Source organism: Pteropus vampyrus, unplaced genomic scaffold (genome assembly GCF_000151845.1).
Source record: "Pteropus vampyrus isolate Shadow unplaced genomic scaffold, Pvam_2.0 Scaffold109, whole genome shotgun sequence".
NCBI lineage: Eukaryota > Metazoa > Chordata > Mammalia > Chiroptera > Pteropodidae > Pteropus > Pteropus vampyrus.
The window spans coordinates 2,012,236-2,040,233 of record NW_011888890.1 but is presented as its reverse complement, the minus strand read 5'-3'; the positions used below and the strand labels follow the sequence as shown (position 1 = coordinate 2,040,233).

The 27,998-nt window shown below is 35.3% G+C and overlaps 1 protein-coding gene across 3 annotated transcripts; it reads right to left on the bottom strand.

Annotated features, from left to right (window-relative positions):
* SNAPC3 (small nuclear RNA activating complex polypeptide 3) lies at nucleotides 1–27,977 on the bottom strand. 3 transcript variants are annotated; one of them, XR_002781598.1, is made up of 10 exons: nucleotides 27,615–27,976; nucleotides 26,824–26,901; nucleotides 20,566–20,650; nucleotides 14,331–14,435; nucleotides 12,362–12,511; nucleotides 6,709–6,791; nucleotides 5,312–5,476; nucleotides 2,819–2,926; nucleotides 1,044–1,654; nucleotides 1–407 (listed from the first exon to the last, which is right to left on the bottom strand). XR_002781598.1 is itself a non-coding variant. In XM_023533695.1 (9 exons), the coding sequence occupies exons 1-9, from the start codon at nucleotides 27,929–27,931 to the stop codon at nucleotides 1,507–1,509; spliced, it is 1,239 nt and encodes a 412-aa protein (XP_023389463.1). In that variant the 5' UTR covers nucleotides 27,932–27,976; the 3' UTR covers nucleotides 437–1,506. The 3 variants fall into 3 exon arrangements, 1 of the variants encoding a protein (XP_023389463.1); XR_002781599.1 differs by lacking the exon at nucleotides 6,709–6,791 and having other exon boundaries at nucleotides 12,357–12,511; nucleotides 27,615–27,977; XM_023533695.1 differs by lacking the exon at nucleotides 1–407 and having other exon boundaries at nucleotides 437–1,654.
* Between the last annotated feature and the right edge of the window lie 21 nt (nucleotides 27,978–27,998).

Genomic DNA, 27,998 nt, shown 5'->3' with positions numbered 1-27,998 from the left:
TGCAATTTAAAAATTAAGTATTTATTTTTACTTCTGAAACGTAGAGGAATTGAGTAAATTGTGAATTTCCAATAGAATTTTAAATCAATTCAATTTAGCATCCTTAGAAACAAAAATTTAAGCAATGACATAAAGCAGCTGTGGAGGGACCGCTTAGTTCTTTATATTGATCCTCTAGGGTACTGATTGAATCAGTGGGTAAGAACGTAGCTAGACATACCAGAAACAGGTGCTTGTGTACACACCAAATTGGCTGTGTGGCATTTAAGTCCATAAAACATTTCACTGTCAGTCTTTTAAACACAGGCTTATAGGCTTCTAGGCTTCATCAGTTTTTTGATTTATGTGGTAAATGTCTGTTCTTACCCATCTAGGGAATGTGGAATTCAGGTGAATTTAAATATAACCTGGAAGAAAGTAAAATTTAAATAATACATTTAAAAATGAACCATTTTATAGCATTTCTATAACTCTTAAACAGAAATACAGAATTAAATTTTTCACCAAAAAAGTTTCCCAGAAAACATTTCGGTATACATAAGCTATAATACTCCCTGATGCTCTCTAGACCTTGAAATTTTATAGTTGTGCTTTGGCCCAGAATAAGACAAGACAATAAATAGGATCACCATAGTAAGGGAGCCAAAGAATGAAGAGCTGGGCCAGAAAAACTTTAGTGGTGTTTTTTGTTTTTGTTTTTTTTTTTTGCATTTAGAATACTGGATATAATTGCCCAAGAATAAGTGAGCCAGAGCTAGCTAGCAATTCATAGGATCTTGATTTCCCATATCTCCCTGGTTATATTCTGATTTACAAAAAGTCAAGAAATGAAGCTTCAATTAAATGTTACTTCTGTAAAGATGAGTATATTTCCAAGATCATCTTACATTCATTATGCAGTGAGTCTCATTAAAATGTTTAGTGCCTCGTTTCTACCAAAACATAAGAGCTCACTGTGAGATTAAATTACATAATAGCTATTAATATTTATTAAATCTACTTTTCTTGGACTCATTTTTATTAGATATTTGAAAGATCTTTACCTTGGAAGCCTCATGGTACATAGTGTAGCTCACATTCTTCAAAGAATTTTCAATACACTTCCAGTGCTTGATGTATCAGTAACTGAATTTTGCTAATAATCATTAGCAAAAATCATTCTGGACACAAGGAATAGGCAAGCCAAAGACTGGGAGAAAATCAGAATACATGTACCTCACAAAGGATTTGTATTCAGACTATAAAAGCACTCTACAACTCAGATAAACAACATACTTAAAAATGGGCTAAAAGCACTACATAAAGATTATACTTCAAAATAATATATTTCTAATCATTTAAATACAATCAAGTTACTTTGTAAGAAAATGTGTGATTTGAATTGGGGGGGGGGCGGTGAGATAACTTTAGTTGGTTGTTTCAGGTTGACCCTGGTCCTCTGGCATTTCTTGGAAAAATAAAGTAACCATCCAAGAGGACAGTTATTTCACTTTTTGTTGCTGGTTATTAATTAAAGGTTCCAGGATCAACATAAGGATAAGCAAGGAATTCCCCCAGTTTGTTGCCTTCTGAATCATAGTGGAGCATTCGGAAGCAAACATCACAAAAGAAACATGGGTCCTCTGGTGCAAAACTGTCATTGTTCGTCACCCATCTGTAGTTCAAAAAAAAAAAAAGGTGTACATCATTACAGTTAACTTTCTCAAACTTTAACATGCTGAAAGTTGTAAACATTTCCACTATTGCCTTCTCATTCTAATGTTATAATCCTTTGTATGGTTATATGTATATTATATGTATATAATTCACACAGATATATCACTCAATTCAAGGCAAAAGGGCAACTAACAAACACTGCAGAATGCTGTTTCTTTGAAAGACTTCTCCTTAAAGGTAAGTAGATTATAAACCTATACTTGAAAGCATCATACACTTGCCATGGCATAGCTACCCTCCAACTAATTCAATATGAACAATCATTTTCTTCTAAAAGGCCATCTTGAAAAACCATAATAAATTAGATGCTATAGACCGGATAAACTTTTTGCTTAATTTATCTAACTGGTAAATTAGTACTGGTTAATTTGAAAACTCCAGCTGTTTTACTTGGCATTCAGGATAAAATGTTAGAGTATATACTAATGAGAAATACGGGCAACATTATTCAACTGAGATTTTGTTTTTTTGACCTGAGATGTTTGGTCACAGATGAAAATAACATTTTCCAGTTTATCTGAATTCTGCATCTCATGGAATGTTTTAACATTCTCTGATTTCCATTTTGATTTGATAACTGATTTATGTTTTCCTACTCATCATTAAGAAAATATATTGTGGGGAACCCAAAACAAACTGATGAGACTAAATTCTTCCCTTTTCCTCTGAATAGTTTTTTGACTCTGATCTGCAGTTAAACACAATCTAAACATGCAGAATCGCAAAGAAAAATTTTATAAAACCATATTTTGACCATTATATGTGAGATGCTGTGTTTTTTCTTTGAGAACTTGTAGATGAAGCTGATTTTGTAAACTAGACAAGAGGCAGAAAGAATGTGTGGCTCCCTGATGACACTGAGCATTGTAACCAGCCTAAAGTCTGACCTATACCTGGACTTCCACTATACGTGATGATTCATTTCCTTATTGTTTAAAAATAAGGTTGTAATGTACTGAACTAATGATCTGCAGCACTTCTCTACTAGATAAAACTCCACATATTATTTATACCCCAAAGTATTAAGTCCTCATGTTCAAAATAGAAAAGAAACGAAATGCCAAAAACAAATACCTCTCAAAAAAATACAGGTATCACCTACCTGGCTGTGTACATTTTACAAACAAAACATTTTCTGGTCCATAGCCAGTGCTTCTTGATAAGAAGGGGGTAAAGTGTCCTATCCAAGCAGTCATCACGATGCACAAGTCTTTTGTACATGAGAAAATAAAAATATTAAAGTGTAAATTTTTGTGATATGTAAATCAAATATATCTGTACCTCGACATTAACACAGTAGGCATATTTTTCAATTTTTTTCTTAAAAAAGATTTAGGTATAAACTGACTTGTTACAACAGGTTTGATAAAACTTGTGTTCCACAAAACCACCCCAAAAAACATTTTGGACCAAACAATGTTTTCTTTCCTATGAAACATTCCAAATCTCTTCATGGTGATGCGTACCATTACTAAGGGAGACATTGTATATGACATTTCTTGAATGTATTCCGGCAGAGAATCCTTGCTTTTTACACCTTAGTACCTTTTTATGGAACAAAGTTTGAGTAACTTATTTATCCTATTTTATCTAGCTATTCTACCTAGATTAATGGGTTATGTGTTACAACATGGCTCTTGTTTACTGTCTCCTTAATTAAAATCCATATCTGGCTCCTGGTATAATGTGAATTGGTAGGACTTTAGTTTTGGGTGTCAAAATTAAGAATTTCAAGTGAAAGTCAATCTCCACTATGCCACTGATCAGCTGAGTGGGTTTAGGTAAATCCTTTAACCATGTTGGACCTCAGATTCTTCTGAAAAATGAAGGGGACTGCACAAGAGTACTCTAAAGGTCCCTCACAATTCTAAAATTTGATTCTTTTTTCTGTAAGGAGGGGTAGCAGTATATCAACATCAGAAAATGATTAATACACTTTTAACAGTTTACCAACTATTAAAATGGCACTGAATGAAATCCACCTGTGAGAAAAATGACCTGCGAGAGAAAAATGACTTGTAGTCTAAATTACAAGTTTCCTTGTGTTTAAGGAATGACTAAAGTAAAATCAGAAAAGTGGATTGTCTTCCATCTTACACTTATTCTGAGACACATTCCCCCTCATCTGAGTGGAAGAGCAAGCTTAGTAAAATTTAAAGAACACATAATCAAAAAAATAAATATATAATTTTGAAAGTCATATAAATCTATACGGTTTATGAGCTCTCCTGGCTCTTGCTTCAGAAATTCTCCCATGGGGCAACTGATTTACATTCTTAACTATTTCTTTTTAATTTAGCTCCTCAACATCCCTCTATAGAACTACTATAACTTTGGTTACATATTTAATGTTTGAATTATGAGGAGTTTGAATTATTACCACGTAAGCCACATAATTGACTATAGGTTCCTTTTACTGTGTAGCATTTTGTTTTCTAGCTAATTCTCTCATGTTTGCATTTGCTTAGCTTTCAATGTACCCATTACTAATTCAGTTCCCTGTTTTCTGACAGAAAAGTAAAAGTACTCTCTATATGGTATGCACCGTATACCATATAGGAGGTCTTGCAGCTCTAGACACCCTTTCCAAGTCCTCCGTCCTGCTCCAGTCTCTGGACTAAGTTGGCTTCTCCAGGTCTATTATACAGCCATCGTTCTGGGATTTCCCTTTCCCATCATTCTGAGAGTTCCTTTTATGTCTTATATCTATTCTGATTTGCATTCCATATTTTTCTTTTTCAAGGTTTAGTCTTTGTGTGAAGTACTTCCTCTGGTAGCTTCCTGAGTTATCAGTGCATGGGAGGTAAATTTTTGGAGACTGGTCACTAAAACCCCCAAAAAGAAGCAGGGACTTTCTGAAAGTATTAGTTTCTATTACTGGTATAATAAATACATGGGTATATAATTGCTGCCTCTACCCCATCACCCCCCGAAAAACTTAAAAATGGTCTCTCAAAAGAAATCAAACCAGGGATAGAGCAGGGCTTATTCCTATATATTAGTCCTTCATAATCTGAGATTTCCTAAATAAGGAAATGAATAGTCTTTTTCATGAGGAAGAAAGAAGATACCAGCTACACAAAATTTATAACTTTTCTTAAAATCCCATTTTAGACTACCTTAGTCCTTTCTACTTTAAATCTTTATCAAAGCATTAAGACTTCACATTTGTCAAATGTTAAAATTACTCTTCTCTTCTCTCAGTTCCCTTTTATCTCCTTAAAAATTTTGGCAAAAGATAAGAAACCTAGAAATATTGCTGCAAATTTGCAGAGGGCCTATATGATATACAGAGTGGATGGCTGTTACCTGAATAATAGCTAATATACAAATGGTGATACTTTAAAAAGTATTTATAGATTTTAATGCTTTAATAAACAGTATTTATTATAGGTTTTCCAAAAAATAAACAATAAAAGATGAGAAGCTGGTGATTGCACAGAAAGCATTTAGTTTTGCTGTTCTCAAGCCAAGCTGCAGGGATACTTATTTTTATTCTTTTAATTTAAAATTTAAAAAAGACCTACTTGTGCTTTCATACTGTGAAATAAAGAAAAGGAAAACAGAATAAAATGTTCTGAGCGCTGTCACTTACCTTATGTCGGTAATGACAACAACATGTTCACAGTCTCCCTGGTGACAGTATAAGTAGGGAAAACCCAGTTTAATATACAAGTCATTGAATGTGAAATCTTCCATTTTAGCAGTCTGAAACTTTCCATAGCCTCTATCATGGGACTCTGACCACTCAATGATAGTTCTGAGGAGAGAAAAAGGCAAGGAGGGATATATCACTGCTCCACAAAAAACTAAAAATGACAGAAAACAGTTTGTGATTGCAGTATTTCACAAAACCTGGCTCTCCCAATTAACTGGGCAGTTGCCATCTTGATGAAATCATACTGGTTGGTACATGTTGGAATTAGGAATTCTAAATTTCTATTCATCAGAGCAGCAGTTCTCAAAATATGGTTCTTGAGACTCCACAGGGGTTTGTGAGGTCAAAATTATTTTTATAATAATCCTAAAATGTCATTTGCCTTTTCAGCTCTATTCTCTCACAAATGACTAGTTTTCTGGAGGCTATGTGACATGTGTTATCACTTTAGATTAAATGGAAAATGTAGAACAATGCCATTCTTTTGTTTTGCTTTGGAAAACAGTTATTTTTCATAAAAATGTTATTAATGTTAGCATGTAATGGGATTATTTAAATTTGTTAATGTTTAAAATATTTCTTAGTTTCAATTGCTAATATGGTAAATATTGATAGCTATTACATAAACAAAAGCTTTGTAGTCCAATTATTTGCAGTATAAAGGAGTGCTAAGACTGACAAGTTTGAGAACTGCCACATTATAATAGATACAAATGGCTGTAATAAAAGAGAATTTATTAAACATTCAGAAAAAAAAAAATATATATATACATACTCTAGCTTCTAGGACACTGATAAGAAAAGTATGGTCTCATTAACATGATATTAGATATAGACTTAAGCAACCATATATATCACCTAGGGCAAATAGCAGTATACACTGGACAAGCAGAAAAACAAAGATTAATTTATTGTTATCACCTAATAATTAGAACAGATATTAAAATATTTAAGTGAGATTTCACTGTTTTTTAGATGTATCTAAGGCCTAATACAAGATTTACTCTAATTTCTAAAATAGTAGATAATACATTTAAAAAACAATTCTAGACAGCTGGCAAAGATCTTAAAATGGTCTATGTATGTTTCTGGTAGGAAATTTTTCTTGGAGTAAAAAAGTTTTGATTAACTTACTAGTACCCAGACTAACAAGATGAAATAACTTTGAAAATATTTTTTTAATTGAGAGAATTTTTGACCCCAAACAAAAAAAACCTAGCAAAGCAATTCCTTGGCAAAGATCTTTAAGAGACCAATAATAGGATTTGTAAAGATAACACCATTTTGAGAACCAGAACTAGGAAAGACTTTGAAAAGATTTTTGGAAACTATACCTGCTCAAATCTCTGCACTCAGGGTATCTTTTATCATTGTAAAATGTTCCTTCAAAATAAAAGAAGGCTGATTTGTATAGATCCTACGAGAAAACAGATAGTATTGAAAGTCTACTATTAACAATTATGATATTGCTCTAAGAATTCAAAATTGGTATGTCATAAAAACACACTAATCTGTTTAACAGTAACTTCCGAATATGGTGTTTCCCCAGTGATGATAACAATGATTGTGGAGTTATGTTTATCTGTCGTTTAAAAAATATTTTCAATGAAGTATCACAGCACTTACACAACTTGTCTGAACCCTTAGGTTTCTTAACTTTCAGTCTACCAGACTTTCTATCAGAGTGGTGTCTCTTAACCCTAACTGCATAACAGAATCACAAAAACATCAAAGACCAAGTCTCACTTCAGATACATTAAAAAATGAAAGTCTGTGAGGATGTGGCCCAGGTACCAGTGTTTTCCCAAGCTCCCCAGGAGATTAAAATGTACAAGCAGCATTGAGAACCACTGTTAGACTTGTCTTTTGCTGTAGGCTTAGACTCCGGGGTGAGGGTAAGAAGACCTGTGTTCCTTTTTCCTTAATCTATACCTCCTCCTCAGACCTCAGTTTCCGCACCTGTAAAAGCAGAGTAATATCCAGCATTCTATCTTACAGGATTGTGATGAGAATCAAAAGCAGATTATGAACTATTAAAGATATATAAACTTCAGGTATTAAAGCAATTTTACCTTAAGATAACCTAATTTCTCTGCTGCTTCTTTAAATTCTATTTTTCTTTCTTATCTTCATTCCCCTATTTACAGATCATCTGGTGTTGGTGTCAGACACCCTTATTAGATTCTTTCTCCTTGGACCACTCGCTACATCGCCCTGACTCTCTGTTTCATGTAAAATATGAGTAAAGTATTACCTTTTCCCTAGGTGGCCTCAGAGGTAAAAGGATATAATGTACTATATAATGCCATGTCTAGCTGCTGTTAACACAAAATCTGCCACTTAATATACATCTAAACTCTCAAAGAAGTAAGCTAGGGTCCAAAGTAAAGGTTCTGAAAAAATGACTATTGCCTTATTTTGGAAACAAAAATAAAGTTTAGTGTATATAAAATTTTGTTCATTACAAAATGTTCCTATAGAACTTCATTTCAAGTGATTTAGGTACATAAGGGCTCAGAGTCATCACTGCAAAACTTAGTGCCTGTTCACCAAGTAAATAAAAGGGTCGAGAAAGAAGTCTCAAGCCAGGTATAATGCCAATATGGCAAAAAAAGAACATGGGGCTTTGAAGGCTAGTTGACAAGCGTCTGAATTCAGCCTCCACCGGTGCTTACTGAACATGGGCAACTCATGACAATGCTCTGACCCGTCTTTTTCTTACCTGTAAAATGGTGATAATTCTTTCTAAAGATAGTATATTATACATCTAGCATATGGTAAGCACTCAATAATCAGAGGATATTATTTTACTAGATGGAAGAAGCAGAAACAATAACAGATGTGTAAACATTTTAAAATAAGACATTGGGTCATCTAGCCCCCTGCTGAGAAAATTGCTGAAGGCATCAGTACTTATGTACAAGCAATAAACCAACCAAGGCTGGTTAAAAACACCTAAAGCTGATTTCTAGATCTGACACAAAATCACTGTGAGTATTGATGACAGTTGGAATGAAAAAGATGAATTCAGATTTTTCTTATTAAATTGATCTTATAAATTTTACAGTGACACCTTTTGCTGGTAGGGTTGAAAAACAAGAAGACTGCTTCTCCTTTAAAAGAAGAATCACTTATTTTCTGGTCTGCATACAGCCTTGAATATATCCACTTGTTTCTCTTTAATATTTATCTCCAAGAGCATCAACATGGCAAACCTGAAGAACCCAAATATCTTGAAACCATTTCAACCTAACTCAAAAACTATGTAAGTGAAATTTATGTGAGTCATGATGCTGGTCTCATGCCAGTCATCAAGAAGGCCAGAATATCGCCAGCCTTAGGGGGGCACAGAGAGACATACAAATAGTAATAGCATATTATTATAAGCACTCTAATGGACAAATGAAATGGTGCCAGAGTGGCAAAGACAGGACAGTCAGGAAAAATTTTATATAACAAATGAGTTTTCAGCTGGGTTTGAAAACTCCCAGATGGATGGAGGGAGGGTAAGGGCTTCCTACCATCTTCGAACACTCAGAGGCACAAAAAAGTATGGTATGCTTAAGATAAACACATTCATTGTTGAAGCACAAGGTATCTAAGTAGGGGGTGAACAGTATGGAAAGTTAATATTGGAATTATCATTACAAAAGGCCTTATATGTCAGCCTAAGAAGTCAGATTATAGGCAATACAGACCCACTGAGATTTTTAGATCAGAGAATGACAGGATCAATTTCTTTTTAAATATTTTATTTTTTGAAGAACAGTTTTAGGTTTACAACAAAATTGAGAGGTAGGTACAGAGACTTCCCATATACTCCCTGCCCCTACACATGCACAGACTCTCTCCATTATCAACATCATTCACCAGAATAGTACATTTGTTACCAAGGATGAACGCGCAATGACCCATCATTATAATCACCCAACGTCCACAGGATTCACTCTGGGTGTTTGATTTGATTTTGAAAGGCAGCTTGAGTACCATATATAGGAAAGTCTAAAGATGGGAAGACCCGTTAGGAAGTCCCTAAATAAAATATATGGCAATGGAAAAAAAGAGTCTGGAGCTATCATGGCAGAATAAACAGGAATGAAAAGGGAGTTTCAGCTGAAGAAAAAAGGAGACGGTAAAATAATGAGTTTAATTAATTTAAACATTGAGCTTGAGTTATCTGTGGTTCATTCATTTAGTTAACAACTATTTGGGCACTTCCTTTGTGCCACACATCATCAGAGGAATAAAGATATATATATCACTGAACAAATCAAAGTCCCTACCCTGATAGAGTTTATATTCAAGTTAAGGAAGACATACAAATACATGATGTGGGTAGTGATGAGAACAATTAAGAAAAATACAGCATGACAGGGGAAGAGAATACTAATCTGGATGCTGTAGGAAAAGACCTCTCTGTCAAGGTGACATCTGAGACCAGGAAGAAACAAAGGAGTGAGCATCTAAACATCTGGGTGAAAACATTCTAGGCTGAAGGAATAGAAGATACAAAGGCTCTGAGCAGGAGGAGCCTGCTTGGTATATGTAAGAAACAACAAGAATGACAGTGTGGTTCAAAGGCGACAATTGAGTGAGTTGTTAGGATATGAAGTTGAGAGGCAGAAAGGAACAGATAATGGACTATTTGTATACCATAATAAGAACTTTGTTTTTATTCTAGATGTAAGCAGAAGCATCTGCAGATCTAATACTTTAAAAATGTCATTCTGGCTAGCACAGAGGATAAAAGAAGTATAGAGGTGGGGGCAAGAAAGCCTGTCAATAGGCTACTGTAGCAGTCCGGACAAGAGATGATGGTGCCTGTAAAGGATTAAAGTATGGGCAGATCCTGAATATATTTTGAAAGTAGAACCAAAGCACTTGATAAGTAACCCAGTACAAAATGTGCATATGGGAACACTAGGTAAGGTACAGGTTTGAAGGAGAAGAGAGATCTAGAGTTTGATTTTGAACATATTAAGTTTGAGATGCCTATTAGACATCTGATAAAAAGTATCAAGGAGGCTGCTGGATGTATGTCTGAAGTTCAGAGAATACGTTGAGATTGTAGATATAAATCTGGGAATCCCAGTATCTATAGCTATGACTATCTGAATGAGACCACCCAGAGAGAATACACAGAGGAGAGGTCTGAGGATGGACTCATGTGGCTTAATAACATTTATAAGTCAGGAAGATGAGAAACATCCAGCAAAGGAATTAAAACTCAATTTTCTTCAGACAGGGAGAAAATCAAGTGGGAGTAATACTCTAAAAGCCAAGTAAAGAAAGTGTTTCAAAGAAGAAGGAATGTTTGTTTGTGTCACGTAATGATGAGAAATCAATTAGGTGAGAACTAAGAGTCTATGGTGGCATCAATAAAAGTGATTTTGGTGGAATGGTGGGGAACGAAAAGGAGTTCAAGACAAAATGGGAGGAGAAAAAGAGAAACAATGAATTTAGATTCTATTATTAACTCATTAATTCGAGTCAGTTTGCTGAGAAGGAAGCAGAAAGTTGAGGTGGTAGCTAGAGGAAGACACACTGTCAAGAAGAGGTTTTAGGGTGGGAGATATTACAATACATCTGTTTTCTGATGGGAGAGCCAACTGAATGGGGAGAAAACACTGATAATACAGAGGCAACAGGGAATAATTACAAGAATAAAGTCCTTGGTTATGTAGTCAAGGATGGAATCCAGTGGACTTATAGACTGGCCTCAGATAGCAGCCCATTTATTCCATCCATTGTTAACAGGTGGAAAAGGCAGGGTGCATGGGCAGATGGGTAAATGTGGGCGAGAGATGATGGACAATTCCTTTCCGATAACTTTATTTTCTCAGTGATGTAAACAGCAAGGTTTCCAACTGAAGGTAAGCCAGGAGGAAAAGATGCTGACAGTTTTATAAGGAATAAAACAGTTGCCTTGAAAAGTGGCAGAGTGAATCAACTACAGAAATGCAGTAAAAATGCCAGGCAGCACTGAGGCTAAGTGGAAATGTCCAGTAGGCACTTAAAATAATGGTCTGGAAATCAGGAGAGATGTGGCTACAGAGAGATTAACAACAACTGGAGTATGCTTAAAACTATGAAAATTCAGGGAAAGATCGGGGTAAGAATTTAGAATAAGAACAACTAAGATGAAACGAAGCTATAACATTTAAGTGGCAGGTTGCACAGGAACCAGCAAAAATAGAGACTATGATGGTTCTCGTCCAAACTCTATGTCCATTCTAGTTGATCCGAATATCTTTTTATTGATCTACAGGAGATGCTGCCTCTCTTAAGTGGGCCAGTCAATCTGAGGTCATCTTCTAGAGTTGAACTAGGTAACAGAGTTAGTTCGAGCTTACCCTACGATAAAATTCAGAAGGATCAAGGCCCTACTACTTTACTGAAAACCTCATAGGTGGCTAAATCTACCATTTTTCTCTTTCTGTCCTTATCCAATGGGTATGTAGGGTTTTCTCTGTCCTTTTGAGAGTACCAGCAACGACCAACATCAGATGCTATGTCTCTGTTTGGTACTGGTCACTGGACTGACAGGTCTTTCTATGTGTAGTGGGACTCTCGGATAGACTCCAACCCTTTATTGAGGGCGGTTAGGACAATCAAACTCATATAGAGTTTGAAAGAGGAGAGAGTTTGAACAGCAAATTCAAATGCTACAGTGAGGTTAAGCTGTATGAATATGAGAAAGAGATCAATTGGTTAAACAATTCGGTGGTCACTATGACCTTAGAAGGAAAAATGTACATAGACTGGTTGAGAAATGAACATGAGATAAGGAAATCAAAACTGACTATAGCCTAATCTTTGAAAAGGTCTTGATGACAAAGATCAAGGAAGAGACAGGCTTGAGGAAATGGTTAGAAGAAAAAAGTATTTACTGGAATATTTATGATTCTGCTAGAGTCATCATTACTTCCTTAGCTTATTATTATTATTTCTACTTGCTTTATGGGGGTAAAAAAAATATCACCTTACTTTGCTGATGTGCTCAGGGGCTTGGTCAGGAGTGCTGCTGAATTCCCCACCAATCTGGAGGTCACTGACACAGCAAATTGAATCCCTTAGTTCCGTGAGTTTTTGACTGCCCAATACCAGTATTGTCTGGTATGGTTTGTGTTCTTTGTGCTAAAAGTCAAACAGTAAATAAGTGTCCACTTAGAAACAAGCAATTAAATATAAATCCTGTCATGATCAGATCCAAATTAAGTTACTGATTTTCTTAATTTAAGTTAGGCCCATAACTTAACATAACATAACTTAACTTTTCTCTGTTTTCTTAAATTCTGTATTTGTCTATTTGGCATCCATTAGTTATAGGTCCAAACTAATGGCCAAAGCTGTTAACATCTCCTCTAGGATTCAGAGCCTATACTCTGAAACTACCTCCTTTATCTAATTCTCACACACCAAGCCAACACTTCCACTATCCTAAATCAAGGACCAGGTACCAGACAACTAGGGACCACCCCTATGCCCCAGAGCCCACTAGAATTATTCAAACTAGCCAACCCTAAACTGTTCATCCTGCCCTGCCTTGCCTTTCCCGCAGAAACCCCAATAAAGGCTGTGACATATGCCTTCCCCTCCCACTTTTCTGCCTCCTGACTGACATTGGTGATTCCTCTTTGAACCTGCTTAGCACGGTGTATCCCCTCTCTCCTCAGGAAATGTAAGTTATGAAAATCTTCAATGGCACTGGCCTCTAAGTGTTGTCACTCAGTCGTTCATAAATAAGAAAACCATGAATACAACTGACACACTTAGAGCTATGGTCTGAATGTTTGTGTCAGCCCAAGATTCACATGCTGCAATCCTAACACCCAAAGCAATGCTGTTAGGAGGTGGGGCCTTTCTTTGGGAGGTGATTAGGTTATGAGGGTAGAGCCCTCATGAATGGGAGTAGTGCTTTTTAAAAAAGAGATCCCACAGAGCTAGCTCCCTAGCCTCTTCTGCCACGTGAGAATTCTTCAACCCAGAAGAGGACCCCCACCTGACCATGCTGGCACCCTAATCTCGGACTTCCAGCCTCCCAAACTGTGAAAAATAAATTTCTGTTGTTTATAAGGCACCTAATCTGGGTTACTTTGTTATTGCAACCAGGATGGACTAAGACACTCGGCAATAGAACTTTTTTAGTTTAAGCTAGTGTACAATCAAGATGCTACTAAAATGATATTAGCATGAAGAGGCTTTGGATTATAACTTCATCTAACAGCACTGTCTTAAAATTTTCTGGAAGTTACCTCATTGTAGTGAAGCAATCTCTTTACTACCCGAATGTTATATATAACTCAGATCTTTGAGTAATTAGTACTAACTATATCCCAGATGCTTTATAAAAGCTCAATAATTCACAAGTGCAATTTATGTATAGCAGTATTTCAATGAAATCTTATCAAAGTTTATGACATACCTATTTAGGAAATCAAGAATACACACACTCTGGGCTTGGATAGTTCTTTTTATTAGAGACTCCTAAGGAATTCCTAGATACCCCTGACCTGTTAACTTTCTACGTTTTCATCAAAGATGAGCATCTTTAGTTAGTTCAGTAACTTCTCAAGTATTTCTAAAGTGGTGAACCTACCTTTTCACCAGTCACCTACTGGGAAAAAAACATAAAATACCCTCAAGAATTCATATAATTAGAATCATTGTAAATTTCTCTATACTTTCAGCTGCTTCCAGTGCAGAAACCAGGGTATACATTACAAGAATTAAATTGTAATCCTATTTGTCAAGGTATTACTTGAAATTTGCCTTATTTATAATATTCCTTATTAAAACAAAACAAAAAACCCAAGAATATAGACAAGATGCCAGGTACAATAGCATATGCTTGCATTTATTTTGAACCCTAAGATATGTAACTCTTCAAATAAATAAACCTTTTGACAAAAGTCACTCGTATTATTTGTGAAATCCAAAAGGGTTTACTACTGACCTTATGAAATATAACAGGATACAAAATATTCACAGATAGGATAAGCTCCCCTTCTTCAATCATGTCTGCTGGATTTTCAGGCTTTTTCCCTATGGCATGTGACTCCTGAAGGAAGAAAACAAATTAACAAGAGACATTAAAATCAGGCACTGTGGACTCAGATAAGAGACAGTGTGGAACAATGACATAAACAAGAACTTGAGTCACACAGCCCTGGGTTTGACTCCTAATTCTACTTTAAGAAAAATGTTAAAACCTCTGACAGCTTTGGTTTCATCTACTATAAAAAACCCAAAATACTTATTTTATAGAACTTTTGCTGGGAATGTGTACATAAAGCATCTAGCAAGATGTCTGGTACTAAATGCTTAGCAACTGATGATAAAACAGGAATATCAACTAATGTTGGCATAACAATGGCATTTACAGATATTAGTACTTTTATATACCTCCTCTTCCATTATTATGAAAGCCATTAGACAGATGAAGCTCAGAGGTTCAGATTCACCCAAGGTAAATCAACAAGTTAGGATGCAAATATAGCTCTGTTTGGCTCAAAAACCCTTGCTTTTTACAACACTGTTATATCTTTAATATACCACACTCTCTTTTATATGTGCTTCATAACTACAAAATGGGAGCTGCCAGGGTAAACTGGTTAAGTAAAGGTGCAAAAGATGTTTTAAAAATAAGTGGGAGTGATGTCATGCAAAATGGTGAGTAGGAAACTCTAGGGACCAGTACCTTCACCACAGCAACCAATAAGATAAGAAAGATTGGAATCAATTATTTTGGATCTCTGGAACTTCTATCAACCAGGGGAATGCTTGGTGATCTATCATAAGTAAGCAGCAGGTGCAAACCAATCACCATTCTCTCATTCCTCAGCTCTGCTGAAGATGTGGAGATAGCAGCCTGTGTTACTGGAAATGACGGCTGAGCCAGGATTGGCAGTAGGGACCTTGCTCTCCAAAATTTGGGGGTTGTGCTTTGGCTGGGCTGGCAATAGCCTAAGGGCCTGGTGTAGACACTTGCCTTGGTTTTGGCTCCCTTGCCAGCAGTGGCTTTCCCTAGCAGCAGCTCTAACAAAATTTAAAGAGAAAGGAACCATTTTTCTCATTTGTGGAAGCAACATTTAAGAAAACTTGGTCAGGACACTGGCTGACCACAGAGATAATGAAACAGAAACATCAGTGACTATACACAACAAGGAACATACACACTGGTAAAATAGTTTGGAAAAGTCACAAATAGATAGTTCTAGTCCTCAACAAGTGAAAAACATAGTGTCTAGTTCATAACAAAAACTTATAAAACAAACAAACAAACGGGAAAATATGATCTATTCACAAGAAAAAAAAAGAATTTGACAGAAACCACACTTGATGAAGCAGAGGTGTTGAAATTAATAGTCAAAGATCTTAAATCAATGGTCTTAAATGCACTCAACAATGATCTAAAGAACAATTGACAGAAAACTAAAGGAAATCAGGTTTCTCAATAAGATTAACAGCCAATTTCTCACCAGAAACTATGGAGATAAGGCAGTGGGACTACATATTTTAAGCCATGAAAGGAAAAAAAATCAAGAATTCTATACCTGACAATACTATCCTATAGGAATGAAGAAGAAATTAAGACATTTTCAGATAAACACAAGCTGAGGGAGTTCATTATCAATACATTTACCCTATAAGAAACGCTAAAGGGAATTCTTCATTTGAATTAAAAAGACTAGAGATTAGCTTGAATTCATAAGAAGAAATAAAGAACACTGGTAAAGCGTTATTATTATCTAATGATGTAGGTAAACATGGAAGCCAGCATTACTGCACTTTTGGTTTTAATTTTTTTCCAAAAGCAAATGCATAAAACAATATTTATAAATTTATGTTAACAGACACATAATATATAAAGACATACTCTGTGACAATAACAATATAGAGACAGAAGGAGGGAAATGTATAGGAACAGTGTACGTATCTTTTCAGATATTACTGAAACAGAGTTGGTATTATTCGAATTAGGTTGTTAAAATCTTAAGATGTTCACTGTAACCCCCAATGTAATCACTAAGAATATAAGTAGGGAAGCAAAATAATATACCACAAAAATTCAACTTAATACAAAAAGGGCAATAATGGAGTAACTGAGGAACAAAGATATATATGACATACAAATAGCTAAATAGCAGAAGTAAATCGTTATCAGGAATTACTTTAAATGTAAATGGACTAAACGCTCCTATTAAAAAAGCAAAAGACTGCGAGACTGAAAAAAAAGAAACGTGATCTATTTATATACTGTCTACAAGAGACTCACTTTAGATATGAAGTCATAAAAAGGTTGAAAGTAAAAGGACAGAAAAAGATATCCCATGCAAATAGTTACCAAAAAAACAGCTGAAGTAGCAATACTTACATCAGGCAAAATAGACTTTAAATCAAAGGCTATAACAAGAGACAAAGAAGAATGCAGCAATTCCACTTCTGGATATGTATGTGAAGAAATCCAGAACACTAATTTGAAAAGACATATGCATCCCTATGTTCACTGCAACATTATTTACAATAGCTAAGATATGGAAGCAACCTAAGTGTCCATTGACAGACTAATGGATAAAGATATGGTACATATATAACATACAATAGGATGCTACTCAGCCATAAAAAAGAATGAAATCTGTGATAACACGAATGGACTTAGAGAGTATTATGCTAAGTGAAGTAAGTCAGACAAAGAAAGACAAATACCATATGATTTCATTTAGATGTGGAATCTAAAAAAAACAAAACAAAATAAATGAACAAACAAAAAAGAAACCAACTCACAGATACAGACAACATTTTGATGGTTGCCAGATGGGAGGAGAGGTTATGGGGATGGGTGAAAAAAGGGAAGGGATTAAGATGTGCAAATTATCAGTTATGAAAACAGTCACGGGGATGTAAAGTACAGCATAGGGAATATAGTCAATAATATTGTAATAACTATGTATCATGTCAGATGGGTATTAGATTTATCAGGGGGATCATTTTATAAATTATATAAATGTCTAATCATTATGTTATACACTTGAAACTAAGATAATATTATATGTCAACTGTAAATAAAAAATAAAAAAATTATTTAAAAAGAAGAAAACAACAACAACAAAAACCTCCTAACAAAGAAAAGCCCAAGACTAGATTGCTTCACTGGTGAATTCTACCAAACAGCAAAGAAAGATAGTAACACCAATACTTCTCAAAGTCTTTCAAAAAATCTGAGGAGTTGAGGGAATGGCTCCTAAATCATTCTATGAAGTCAGCTACCCTGATACCAAAGTCAAACAAAGACACTACAAGAAAACTAAAGGCCAATATCCCTTATAATTGCAAATGCCAAAGTCAACAAAATACTCGCAAACTGAATTCAACAGCATATTAAAAGGGTTATATATCACAACCAAGTGGGACTTATCCTCAGGATGCAAGGATAAGTCCAACATATGCAAATTGATCAATGTAATACACACTAAGAGAATGATGGAAATTCATCATCTCAACTGATGAAAGAAAGCATTCAACAAAATCCAATACTTTTTCATGATAAAAACACTTCATAAACTAAGAATAAAAGAGGATGTCCTCAACATGATAAAGGCCATATATAAAAAACCCACAGCTAAAATCATATTCAATGGTGAAAGACTGATAAGGATGTGCATTTTTGCTACTTACATTCAACACGGTACTAGAAACCGGAGCATTCAGGCAAGGGTAGAAAAAAAAAGGAAGAAAGGAAAAAAGGAAAGAAGACAGAATGAATGAGCAACCAAATTAGAAAGGAAGAGATAACGTTATCTCTGCAGAGACATGACATGCATGTTCTATGTACAAAATCCTAAGGAATCTACCAAAAAAAAAAAAGACACGTTAGAACTAATAAACAAATTTAGCAAAGCTGCAGGATATAAAACCAACATACAAAAATCAGTTGCATTTCTACACAGTAGCAAAGAACAGTTTTTTGAAATTATATTAACAATTACATTTAAAATAGTACTAAAAGGAATAAAATGCATAGTAATAAATTTAACAAAAGAGATGAAAGACCTGTATACAAAACACTGAATGAAATTAAAGACAACCTTAGTAAATTGAAAGACATCTCTTATTCATGGATTAAAGACTTAATATTAAGGTGATAATACTACATACAGATTCAATGCTATTCCTATCAAAATCTCGATGGCTTTTTTTTTTTTGCAGAAATAGAAAAACCCATCCTAAAATTCATATGGAATTTCGAGGGATCATGAATCCTCAAAACAATCTTGAAAAAGAACAAAACTGAAAGACTAACATTTCTAAGTTTCAAAAATGACCACAATACTAGAGTAATCAAAACAATGTGGTATCAGCATAAGGACAGACGTATAGACCAATGGAATAGAACTTAGAAATAAACTTTATGTGCAACTGACTTTCGACAAAGGTGCCCAGATCATTCCATAAGGAAAGGCCACTCTTCAGTTAGTGCTGGGAAAACTGGATATTCACATGCAAAAGAATGAAGTCAAACCTTTTACTATATATAAAAATTAACTAAAAATGGAACAAAGGCTTAAACTAAGAGCTACAAGCATAAAACTCTTAAAAGAACACACAGGAAAATCTTCATGATATTGGATGACAGTTTCTTAAACATGACACCAATTACACAGATAATAAAAGAAAAAAACATAAACTGAACATCGAATTTTAAAACTTTTGTATATCAATAGACACTATCAAGAGTGAAAAGACAATCCATAGAATGGGAGAAAACATTTTAAAATTATATATATGGTAAGGGACTAGTATCCAGAATATATAAAGAACTCTTACAACTCAAAAATAGACAAACACTCCAATTAAAAAATTGGCAAAAACTTGGATATTTCTCCAAAGAAGATATATAAATGGCCGATAAGCACATGAAAAGATGCCCAACATCACTAATCATTAGGGAAATGCAAATCAAAACCATAATTAGATACCACTTCACACCTACTGGGATGGCTATTATCAAAACCCAGAAAATAGTAAGTACTGACAAGGATGTGGAGAAATTGAACCTTCCTGCATTGCTAGGGGGAATGAAAAATGATGCAGACACTGGAAAACAGTTTGGTGATTCCTCAAAATGTTAAAATAATAATTATCATATGACCAACAAATTCCATTCCTAGGTTTATACTGAAAAGAACTGAAAACAGACTCAGATATTTGTACATTAATGTTCACAGCAGCATTATTTACAATAGCCAAAAAATGGAAAAAACGCAAATATTCATCAACAGATGAGTGGATAAACAAAATGTGGTATATCCATACAATGGAATATTATTCAGGTATTAGAAGGGATGAAGTTTTGATACATGCTAAAGCACAGATGAACCTTGAAAACAGTTTGTTAAGTAAAATAAGCCAGACACAAAAGGACATACATTGCATGATTCCACTTATATGAATTATCTATAACAGGCAAATTCAGAGACAAAAAGTATAGCAGGGCTTACCAGGGGCTGGGGGAAAGAGAATGGGGAGTTATTGTTTAATGAGTATAGAATTTCTGGGATGATTAAAGTTTTGGAAATAGTGATGATGGTTACAAAGCATTGTGAATGTATATGCCACTTAACTAAGCATTTGAAAGTGGTTAAAACAGTAAATTTTGTTATATATTTTAGCACACACACAGACACACACACAAAAATGGGAGAAACAATAGATGTCCTTATATACTGTTAAGTGCCCAATAGTGTCTGGCACATAGTAGGTCCTCAAGAATATGTACTGAATAAACCTATCACATCTGCTAACATTTAATTCCACATTACCATCTTGAATTTTTCTGAGGGTTTTACATAAGAGATGATGGATTAAGAAAAAAAAATGTGGTTAAACCAAAATCAGGAGCAGAACAAAAAATACAAATAGGTTGGCTAACAAGCATGAATTTAGCCTAACACAGAGAGCAAGACCAAGCCAAATGAAAAACAAAGGCAGAGATCTAAGAGTAAAATAAGCAATCACTTGAATTCTGAGGATCTTTTTCTCCTACTAGTTCCCAGTCCCAATGGCATTGCTCTAGTTTCCTCTTAATTAAGCATATCTAATATAAAGTTACCATACAGTCATCACTAACACTCACTTGGTGATAGAGTTTATTGTTTCTTGGCAAAAGGTGAAAACGTTGAGACTCTTACCATTTCGTAAGCAAATGTTTCTTGTCTGCAGACACGATCTATCGTTATGGTTTCTTCCCGATGTTCCAAAAGCTTCTTTCTTACTCTGTTATACATAGAAGAAAAATTAAACTTCATTCTTTACTGGGGCTTCAAAATCATCTGTAATATTTAATTGTTTTATTTTGAACTAATTTTAGACTTAAAGCTGCAAAAATAGTACAAAGAGTTCCCTTACTTGTATCTCTCACCTAGCTTCCCTTATGTTAACCACTTACATGATCACAGAATAATTATCGAGACCAGGAAATAAACATTAATACAGTATTATTAACCAGAGACCTTTTTTAAACTTCACAAGTTTTTAAACTGAATGCCTTTTTTCTGTCCTAGGATCCTATGCAGGACGCCCCACTGCATTTCTTATTTCTCCCTTTTCCTCCAGTCTTTTATAGTTCTGCAGTCTCTCCCTGTCTTTTACAATCTTGACACCTTTGAAGAGCTCTAGTTATTTTGTAGAATGTCCTTCAATTTGGGACTGAATGCTGTTTCCTCATGATTGGAGTAAGCCTATACATTTTTGGCAAGAATATCACAAGAATGATGTTGTACTTCTCACTGTTATCACAACATTCATGATATTAATATGTCTTATTACTGGAGTTGTTTACCTTGATTAAGTTCTTGTCTGCCAGGTTCCTATTTCCTTTGTACTTGATAAGTATTTAGGGGAGATATTTTGAAACTATGCAAATCTTGTTTCTCCTTAAATTTTCATCCAGGAATTTTAGCATTCATCAGATTCTGTCTGCAACATTTATTACTGTGATATATATCTAGTAGAGATTCTCAATTTCCCTCATTCTACATTTATTCATTGACATTATGAGGAAGACCTCTTTCCTCTCATTATTTGATCATTGACATTGGCATGAACTCATATTTATTTTACTCTATAGGATAAAATCTACTATTAACATTAGTTTGTTGCTGTATTTTTTTTGTTTTTTCCCTTTGGGGTTTCTTTTATTTTGGTTCCGTTTTTTTCAACAGGCCTTCTTTTTTTTTTTTTTTTTTTAGCACATTTCCTTCCTTTCTGGCACCCTAAGATGCTCAAGGCTCATCCTGTATTTCCCTGTCTCGGCCCTGGAATAAACCACTTTTCCTAGGAGCCCTAGTTCCTTTAATGGAGAGAAGTGTTTGGAGAGCAGTATCTGGGCACCAGACAATCTCATCATTACTACAGTCACTGCTTCTAGGCTTCTCAACAGAAAAAGGTAGGAAACTCATATGTGTACCAACCCACACATGTACAAATATCTGTATTTTGGTACTTTTCTATCTGTTATATATTTAAAACCATGAGTTAATACTGATACTTTCAACTTCAAACTAAAATCACAGGATTCATTTTAGCTTTTAACCTTTCCTTGTTTATAACTTCTGCCTCCACAGGTGAGAAACTCAACTTCCGTTATTTACAATCTATTAACTTATCTGTTTAACTCTAGAAAATAGTTTTGGAATTGCTAACCAACATCCCTGTGAGAAACACTATCTTATGAACAGTTCTTTAGTCTTTAGCCTTACAGCAGTGAATCAAAATATGCTTTTGTACAAAGCTCAGATTAGCTTTTTCCTCCCCCATTTTCTTCAGTGTCATGATGTTATTCATTTGTAACACATTTCACTTGTTAGCCTTGTATTCTATTCTGAGTTCTCCCACCCAATTAGTTAAAACCTAACTGTCCAATTACTTTGGAGGTACGTGAAAGACATGTGAAACATGATGGTTCTAAGATTCAATACACACACACACACACACACACACACACACACACACACACACACACACTCTCTCTCTCTCTCTCTCTCTCAGTGCTGTCCCTACTACCCCAACTCTGCAGGTAACCAATCTCTATAGTTCTGATTTATCCTTTCCATTTCCTTTGTTCAAATCACCAGACACCTATGTATTTTTTTTATATTCCTTTCTGTATCAGTCTGAGTTCAATTAGAAAAAAAATTAAAGAGTAATTTGAATGAGAAAGTTTAAACTAAAATATTATTAACTTTAACAAAGGGCTGGAGTAATGAAGGATTGGCAAGTAAAAAGTAGACAACTCTAGAGAAAGAATACAGAAATAAAAATAATAATAAAAAGGAGCACCCTACCCCTTGATCTGAGAAAGAGTGCCCAAGAAGTCTCCTTTTTCTCCCCCCAGAACTGGGAACCAGGCCCTGTTGGAGAGGGCATGTCTGTGACTCACTGAACAACAAAGAAATTGCCATGATGCTTCATCAGTGGATCCTGCTCAAATCTACCCTCAAGGGTTTCAGAAAAAGCTGTTTAGGGAAGTTGTTAAGGAGAGTGGTTTGGCAGGGAAAGCTGCTGGGTGATAGTTGCTAATGACTGACAGGTACTATAGGAGCTGGGCACTAGGGAGGCTATGTGCACTGCAGGACTCAAACAGAAATTCTATACCCATTAAACAATAGCCCTTCATTCTCCCTCCCCCGAGCCCTTGGTAACCTCTGTTCTACTTTCTGTCTCTGTGGATTTGCCTATTACAGATAACTTCATAAAAAAGAAATCATGAAATATTTGTGCTTTTCTGTCTGGCTTATTTTACTTAACATGTTTTCAAGGTTCATCTGCAAGAAGGCCCAGGAGCATGAGGACTATTTGGTCTTTGAATGTTTGAATTCTCCTGTAAAACTATCTGGACCTGGAATTTTTATGGAATAGTTCCTTAGAAAACTTTATTTTTCTATGAAAATCAGTCTACTTAAGGTTCTAACTCTAACATGGTTAATTTCAGTAGTTTATATTTCCCTAGAAAACTATCTAGTTCACCTAGGTTTTCAAATTTATTTCTGTAGAGCAAGAATTGGCAAACCTTTCCTTAAAGGGCCAAATAGTAAGTGGTAAATGTTTTAGGTTGTGAGCTGGATGGTCAGATGGTCTCTTTCACTACTCAACTTACTACTGTAGTACAAAAGCAGCCAAAGCCAATACGTAAAATAATGGATATAGCTGTCTTGATAAACCTTTACGTCAAAACACAGGTGGCCAGTAAGTTATAGTTTGCCAAACCCTGCAATGTAGTCTCTTATATTTTAAAAATGTGTTCCAATGGTTATTTCTCCCTCATTTTGTATGTTTGTGCTTTCTTCCATTTTTTTAAATTAAGCTATTTAGCTAATGGTTTGCCTATTTTATAAATTATTTCAAAAAGCCAAGATTCTGATTAATTAGATCCATCCTTTTCCTATTCTCTCCCTCATTAATTCCTGCTTTTATTACTATTATTTCTTTTCTTTATAATTTCTTTTAGTTTACTTTGCTGTTCATTTTTAGTTTTCTGAGCTGGGAATTTAATTCACTTATTTTTATTCTTGTACTTTTAATAGACTGTTACAATAAATTTTCCTCTAATCATGGCTATAAATGTATTGCTTATAACATGTGTTGTTTTCAATGTCATTATTTCTTTAAAATTCTGTAATTTAATTGTGTATTTTCCCTTTTGTCCATGTGTTATTTAATAAATTTTAAAATTTCTGAATGAACAGCCTGATTTTTATTTTTGTTAGGGAATTCCAGTTTTATTATGTTGTGAGCAGAGAGTGTTGTTTGTAGTATTTCTACTTTATGGAAGTTACTAATGTTTCATTTGTGACCTAATATATAATCAATTTTTATGAATGTGCCACAAAGTCTCCATTATCAGGTTGTAAATTTTATGTGTATATATATCTCCATAAGGATATCAACATATTTTACTATGTTGTTTAGAGCTTTTATTTCCTCACTTTTTTTTTTTTTTTTTAACCAGTGATCTGTCTTGTGCTGAAACTGGTAAAGTATCCTACTGTTAGTGTGTTTCTAGTTATATTTCCTTCCATCTTCCATAGTTTTGCTTTATAAAGTTGGCTATTTTATTTTATTTATTCTGTCATTCTAATGAAGCCTGGGTATCTTATTGGGTTTCTTTCTTTTCTTTTTTTAATTATTTGTTTCGTTGGTAGAGTCCTCCAATTGTGTGGTTTTCTTTTCTTTCTTTTTTTTTTTGTAGAATTCTAAAGTTCCCCCTTTTCATCCTTTAAATGGTATAATGAACAGTGCTTTCTTGGTCAGAGAAATGAGAGGGATGGGCAGACTAATCTAGATGAAATTGCTATTATATTAAAAATAATGTTGCTCACACTTTTGAGATGACAGATACATTTCAGTAGCACCAATGTAGTAACAATTATCTCTCCTATTCCTAGGAATTAAAATCTTCTCTTTAAGTAATCAAAAAATTTTAAAAGTGATGGAGATTAAGTTATTTAGCTTGCAATGGATTAAAGAGAGCAGCATGGTAGAGAATCAATCTCTACCAACTGCCTTTTCCCACCTTACATGCACAAAATGAGTGCAATAACTACTCAGACTAGGAAAAGAGTAAGTGGTAGAAATTTATTTTCTGCCATATTAAATGGGTCATGTACTTAGGTTTTGTTTTTATTTTTGTGTTTTTAAGTTATTGGTGAGGAGAAGGAAGGTTTAGAGAAAAAACGTGTAGAGATATAGATTTTGGCTTTTGGCATAAGTCTAATTTATTTGTGGCATTGTTAAGATTAATATTAGTCATATTTTAAATATAACAGTTTCAAAGTACATCAAAATAATCCCAGCTGAGGAAAGCTATACTAACTCCTTTTATGTTAGATTATATATATAATTCTACCCACATTTCTTATGGAAGGAAAGACAACCTAGGAGAGCCAGGTGATCTAATAAAACAGCCAGAGAAAGCAAGGTGTAAAGTAGTCTGAAAATTACTATATAACATGGCTTAATAAAATCATTATAAGCCAATTAGTATGTTATTAACTCTAACAAAAAGTCTGCTTTGTTTGGAATTATCATCAGCCAATCTCTAAAAGTCACTTTCTCAGGTTTATGAAAATTTCATTATTTCACTCATTCTACAAACATCTACTGACTCTCCAATTATGTGCCAAGTTCTAGGAAGTGGGGATATAGCAGAAGGTGTGTGACAGATAAAACTTATGGAACTTTTAAGTCTAACTAGGAAGATAGAAAATTAAACAGGTATATTATGAGTTTGATGAGTATTTCAATAGAGAAGTATGGGGGACTACATAAGCTTAAAAGGGGATCTAAATGGATTCCTTAATCCTTCACTAACACTAGAAGGATGACTAGAAACCAGCAAACTAGAAGGAAAAGGAAGAGTGAGTGTTCTAGACAAAGGCATGGAGTGAGAGAACACACTCCAGGAACTAAAAAACACTGTACTGTGGCTGCAGCACTGCAGAGACAGAGCTGAAAGGATCAGCGAAATCCATTCTATAAAAGCCCTGGTGAGCTTCTTAAGAACTCAGGACTTTTGCTTAAGAGCCACTGAAAGGTTTTAAGAGAGAGTAACACAATCAGATACACAGTTTAGAAAAATCCAACTAATCGATCAACAATTAAGAGCACCAATTGGAACTAGGCAGCACAACAGGTTTAAAAGCAATACACCGATGAGTCTGGATTCCCAATGGGCCTTCAAAGACTTTAGAAATGTCAGAAGACTTTTAGACATTACAAGTGCATCTACTCCCTAAAACAGAGTGTTGTCGCAATGTGGAAAGGAATCTTAGGGTCTCAAAAATGGGGTACGTTTCAGGTGGGCCACATGCATCCTAAATTGTTGAACTTTTATTGTGTTTGCTTTTTAATTCCATTTTCCTAATAAATCATTTTTATCCTATTTTACAAAAGTATGGATGTGTCAAAAATAAAAAAAAAACACAAAACACAAAAAACTGGTTTTTTACCATAGACAGTTTGAGAAGCATTGAATATTTAGCTTGCACCTAAAATCTATCTAAGTAGATTAACTGTACCTTTGTAAACACACATTTAAAAATAAACACAAATTTGAAAATGGATAGTATATTAGAGGATATGTATTTACTGCTAATTTTCTTAGGTGTAACACCAATGATTATGTAGCAGAATGACAATTTTAGGAGTATAGGCTGATGTATTTAGGAGTATATTATCATGCTGTCTGCAACTAACTGAACGGTTCAGCAACAGAAAAAGACAGAAGGTATCTCAAACACATACTGCTGAAGCAAAAATGTCTAAATGTTAACAATAGGTGAACCTAGGGGCTGAGATGACAATAATACTATAGTTAACTTTTGAATAATATGTTGAAAGAATATTTAATAGTACATAACAGCACCTAATAAAAGCAAAATCTTCCATACCCCAAAGTCACTAGGTCAGTATCCTCTGGGACGACTTCCGGATCCTCGCCTTCCTTAAGGCACTTCAGTTTATCAAGGCTAAAAGGAAAACACAAAGGAAAAGCAATCCTTCATCTGGTCCGTAGAGAATCAGGGTTGTGTCCTAAATACATCACCGAATAATTAAGAAGTCAGATAAAACCCAGCAGGCGGCTCTGAGGAGGCTAGAATGCAAAGTAATGATTTCTGGGCGTATATCTTATAAAGAAACGGATATAAGGCCGACAGAAGAAGGCTAATACTGTGTTATGTAGAGGAAAAAAATTTTTTTTAAGTTATTTTTGTATTTTCACCACCAAAAAAGGCACTTTGGGAGAAAATTTCAGTAATATACCCGGGAGGTCCCCAAAAGAGACAACAGTAAATCACGGTTTTAACAGTCCTCTGGTCAAATCTCCTTCCAACCTCACCCTTACTTAGGTTCCTCTATTGTCAAAGCGTCTGTCAATGGCAGGTACACGTCGCTGTTACTCTGATTGTTTTTCTACCTCAACAAGCACTTTAAACATTAGCGAACAGAAAATTAATCTTTTATGCAGCTCTCTCGTACCTTCACGCTAACTCGTAGAAATCGTGCATTCCGATCACGGGTCTTCTCCCGATGTTCCGGGAAAGCGCCAGGAGGCTGAAAGCTTTGAAAGGGAAGTCCATCTACCCCAGAAGTAAACCACAGGCCCTCCCAAAGCAGCGCAGGAGCAAGGCGGCACCCAGTTTGGGCCCAAGCAGCAAGAACCCCTCAGCCCCGCACTCACCCACAGATTGTCCTCAGTTCGGCCGCCGCCTCCAGGCTGCAGCCCAGATCCCGGGCCACCGCGGCATCCTCCCGGCCGGAGTCGGCGACCCCGCCGAGCCCAGGCAGCGCGGATGCGGGCAGCTCCTTTAGCGACAAGTCCCCTTGTCCACGCAGCCGGCCACGCCACAGCTCCCCGAAGGCGCCCACGTGGAAAACGCGCGTGTTTAGATCGGGAAGCTCGTACTCTGGAAAGTTGCAGCCGCCGCTGCTGGGGATCGTGTCCTGCCTGCCGCCCACCCCACTGCACGTTGGGACGCCCCGGCTGCCTTCAGCCATGTTCGTCCTGCTCCCTTCCCTACAAAAGCCGAACGATCAAGGCCTCGCGGGGCGTGCTGGGACTTGT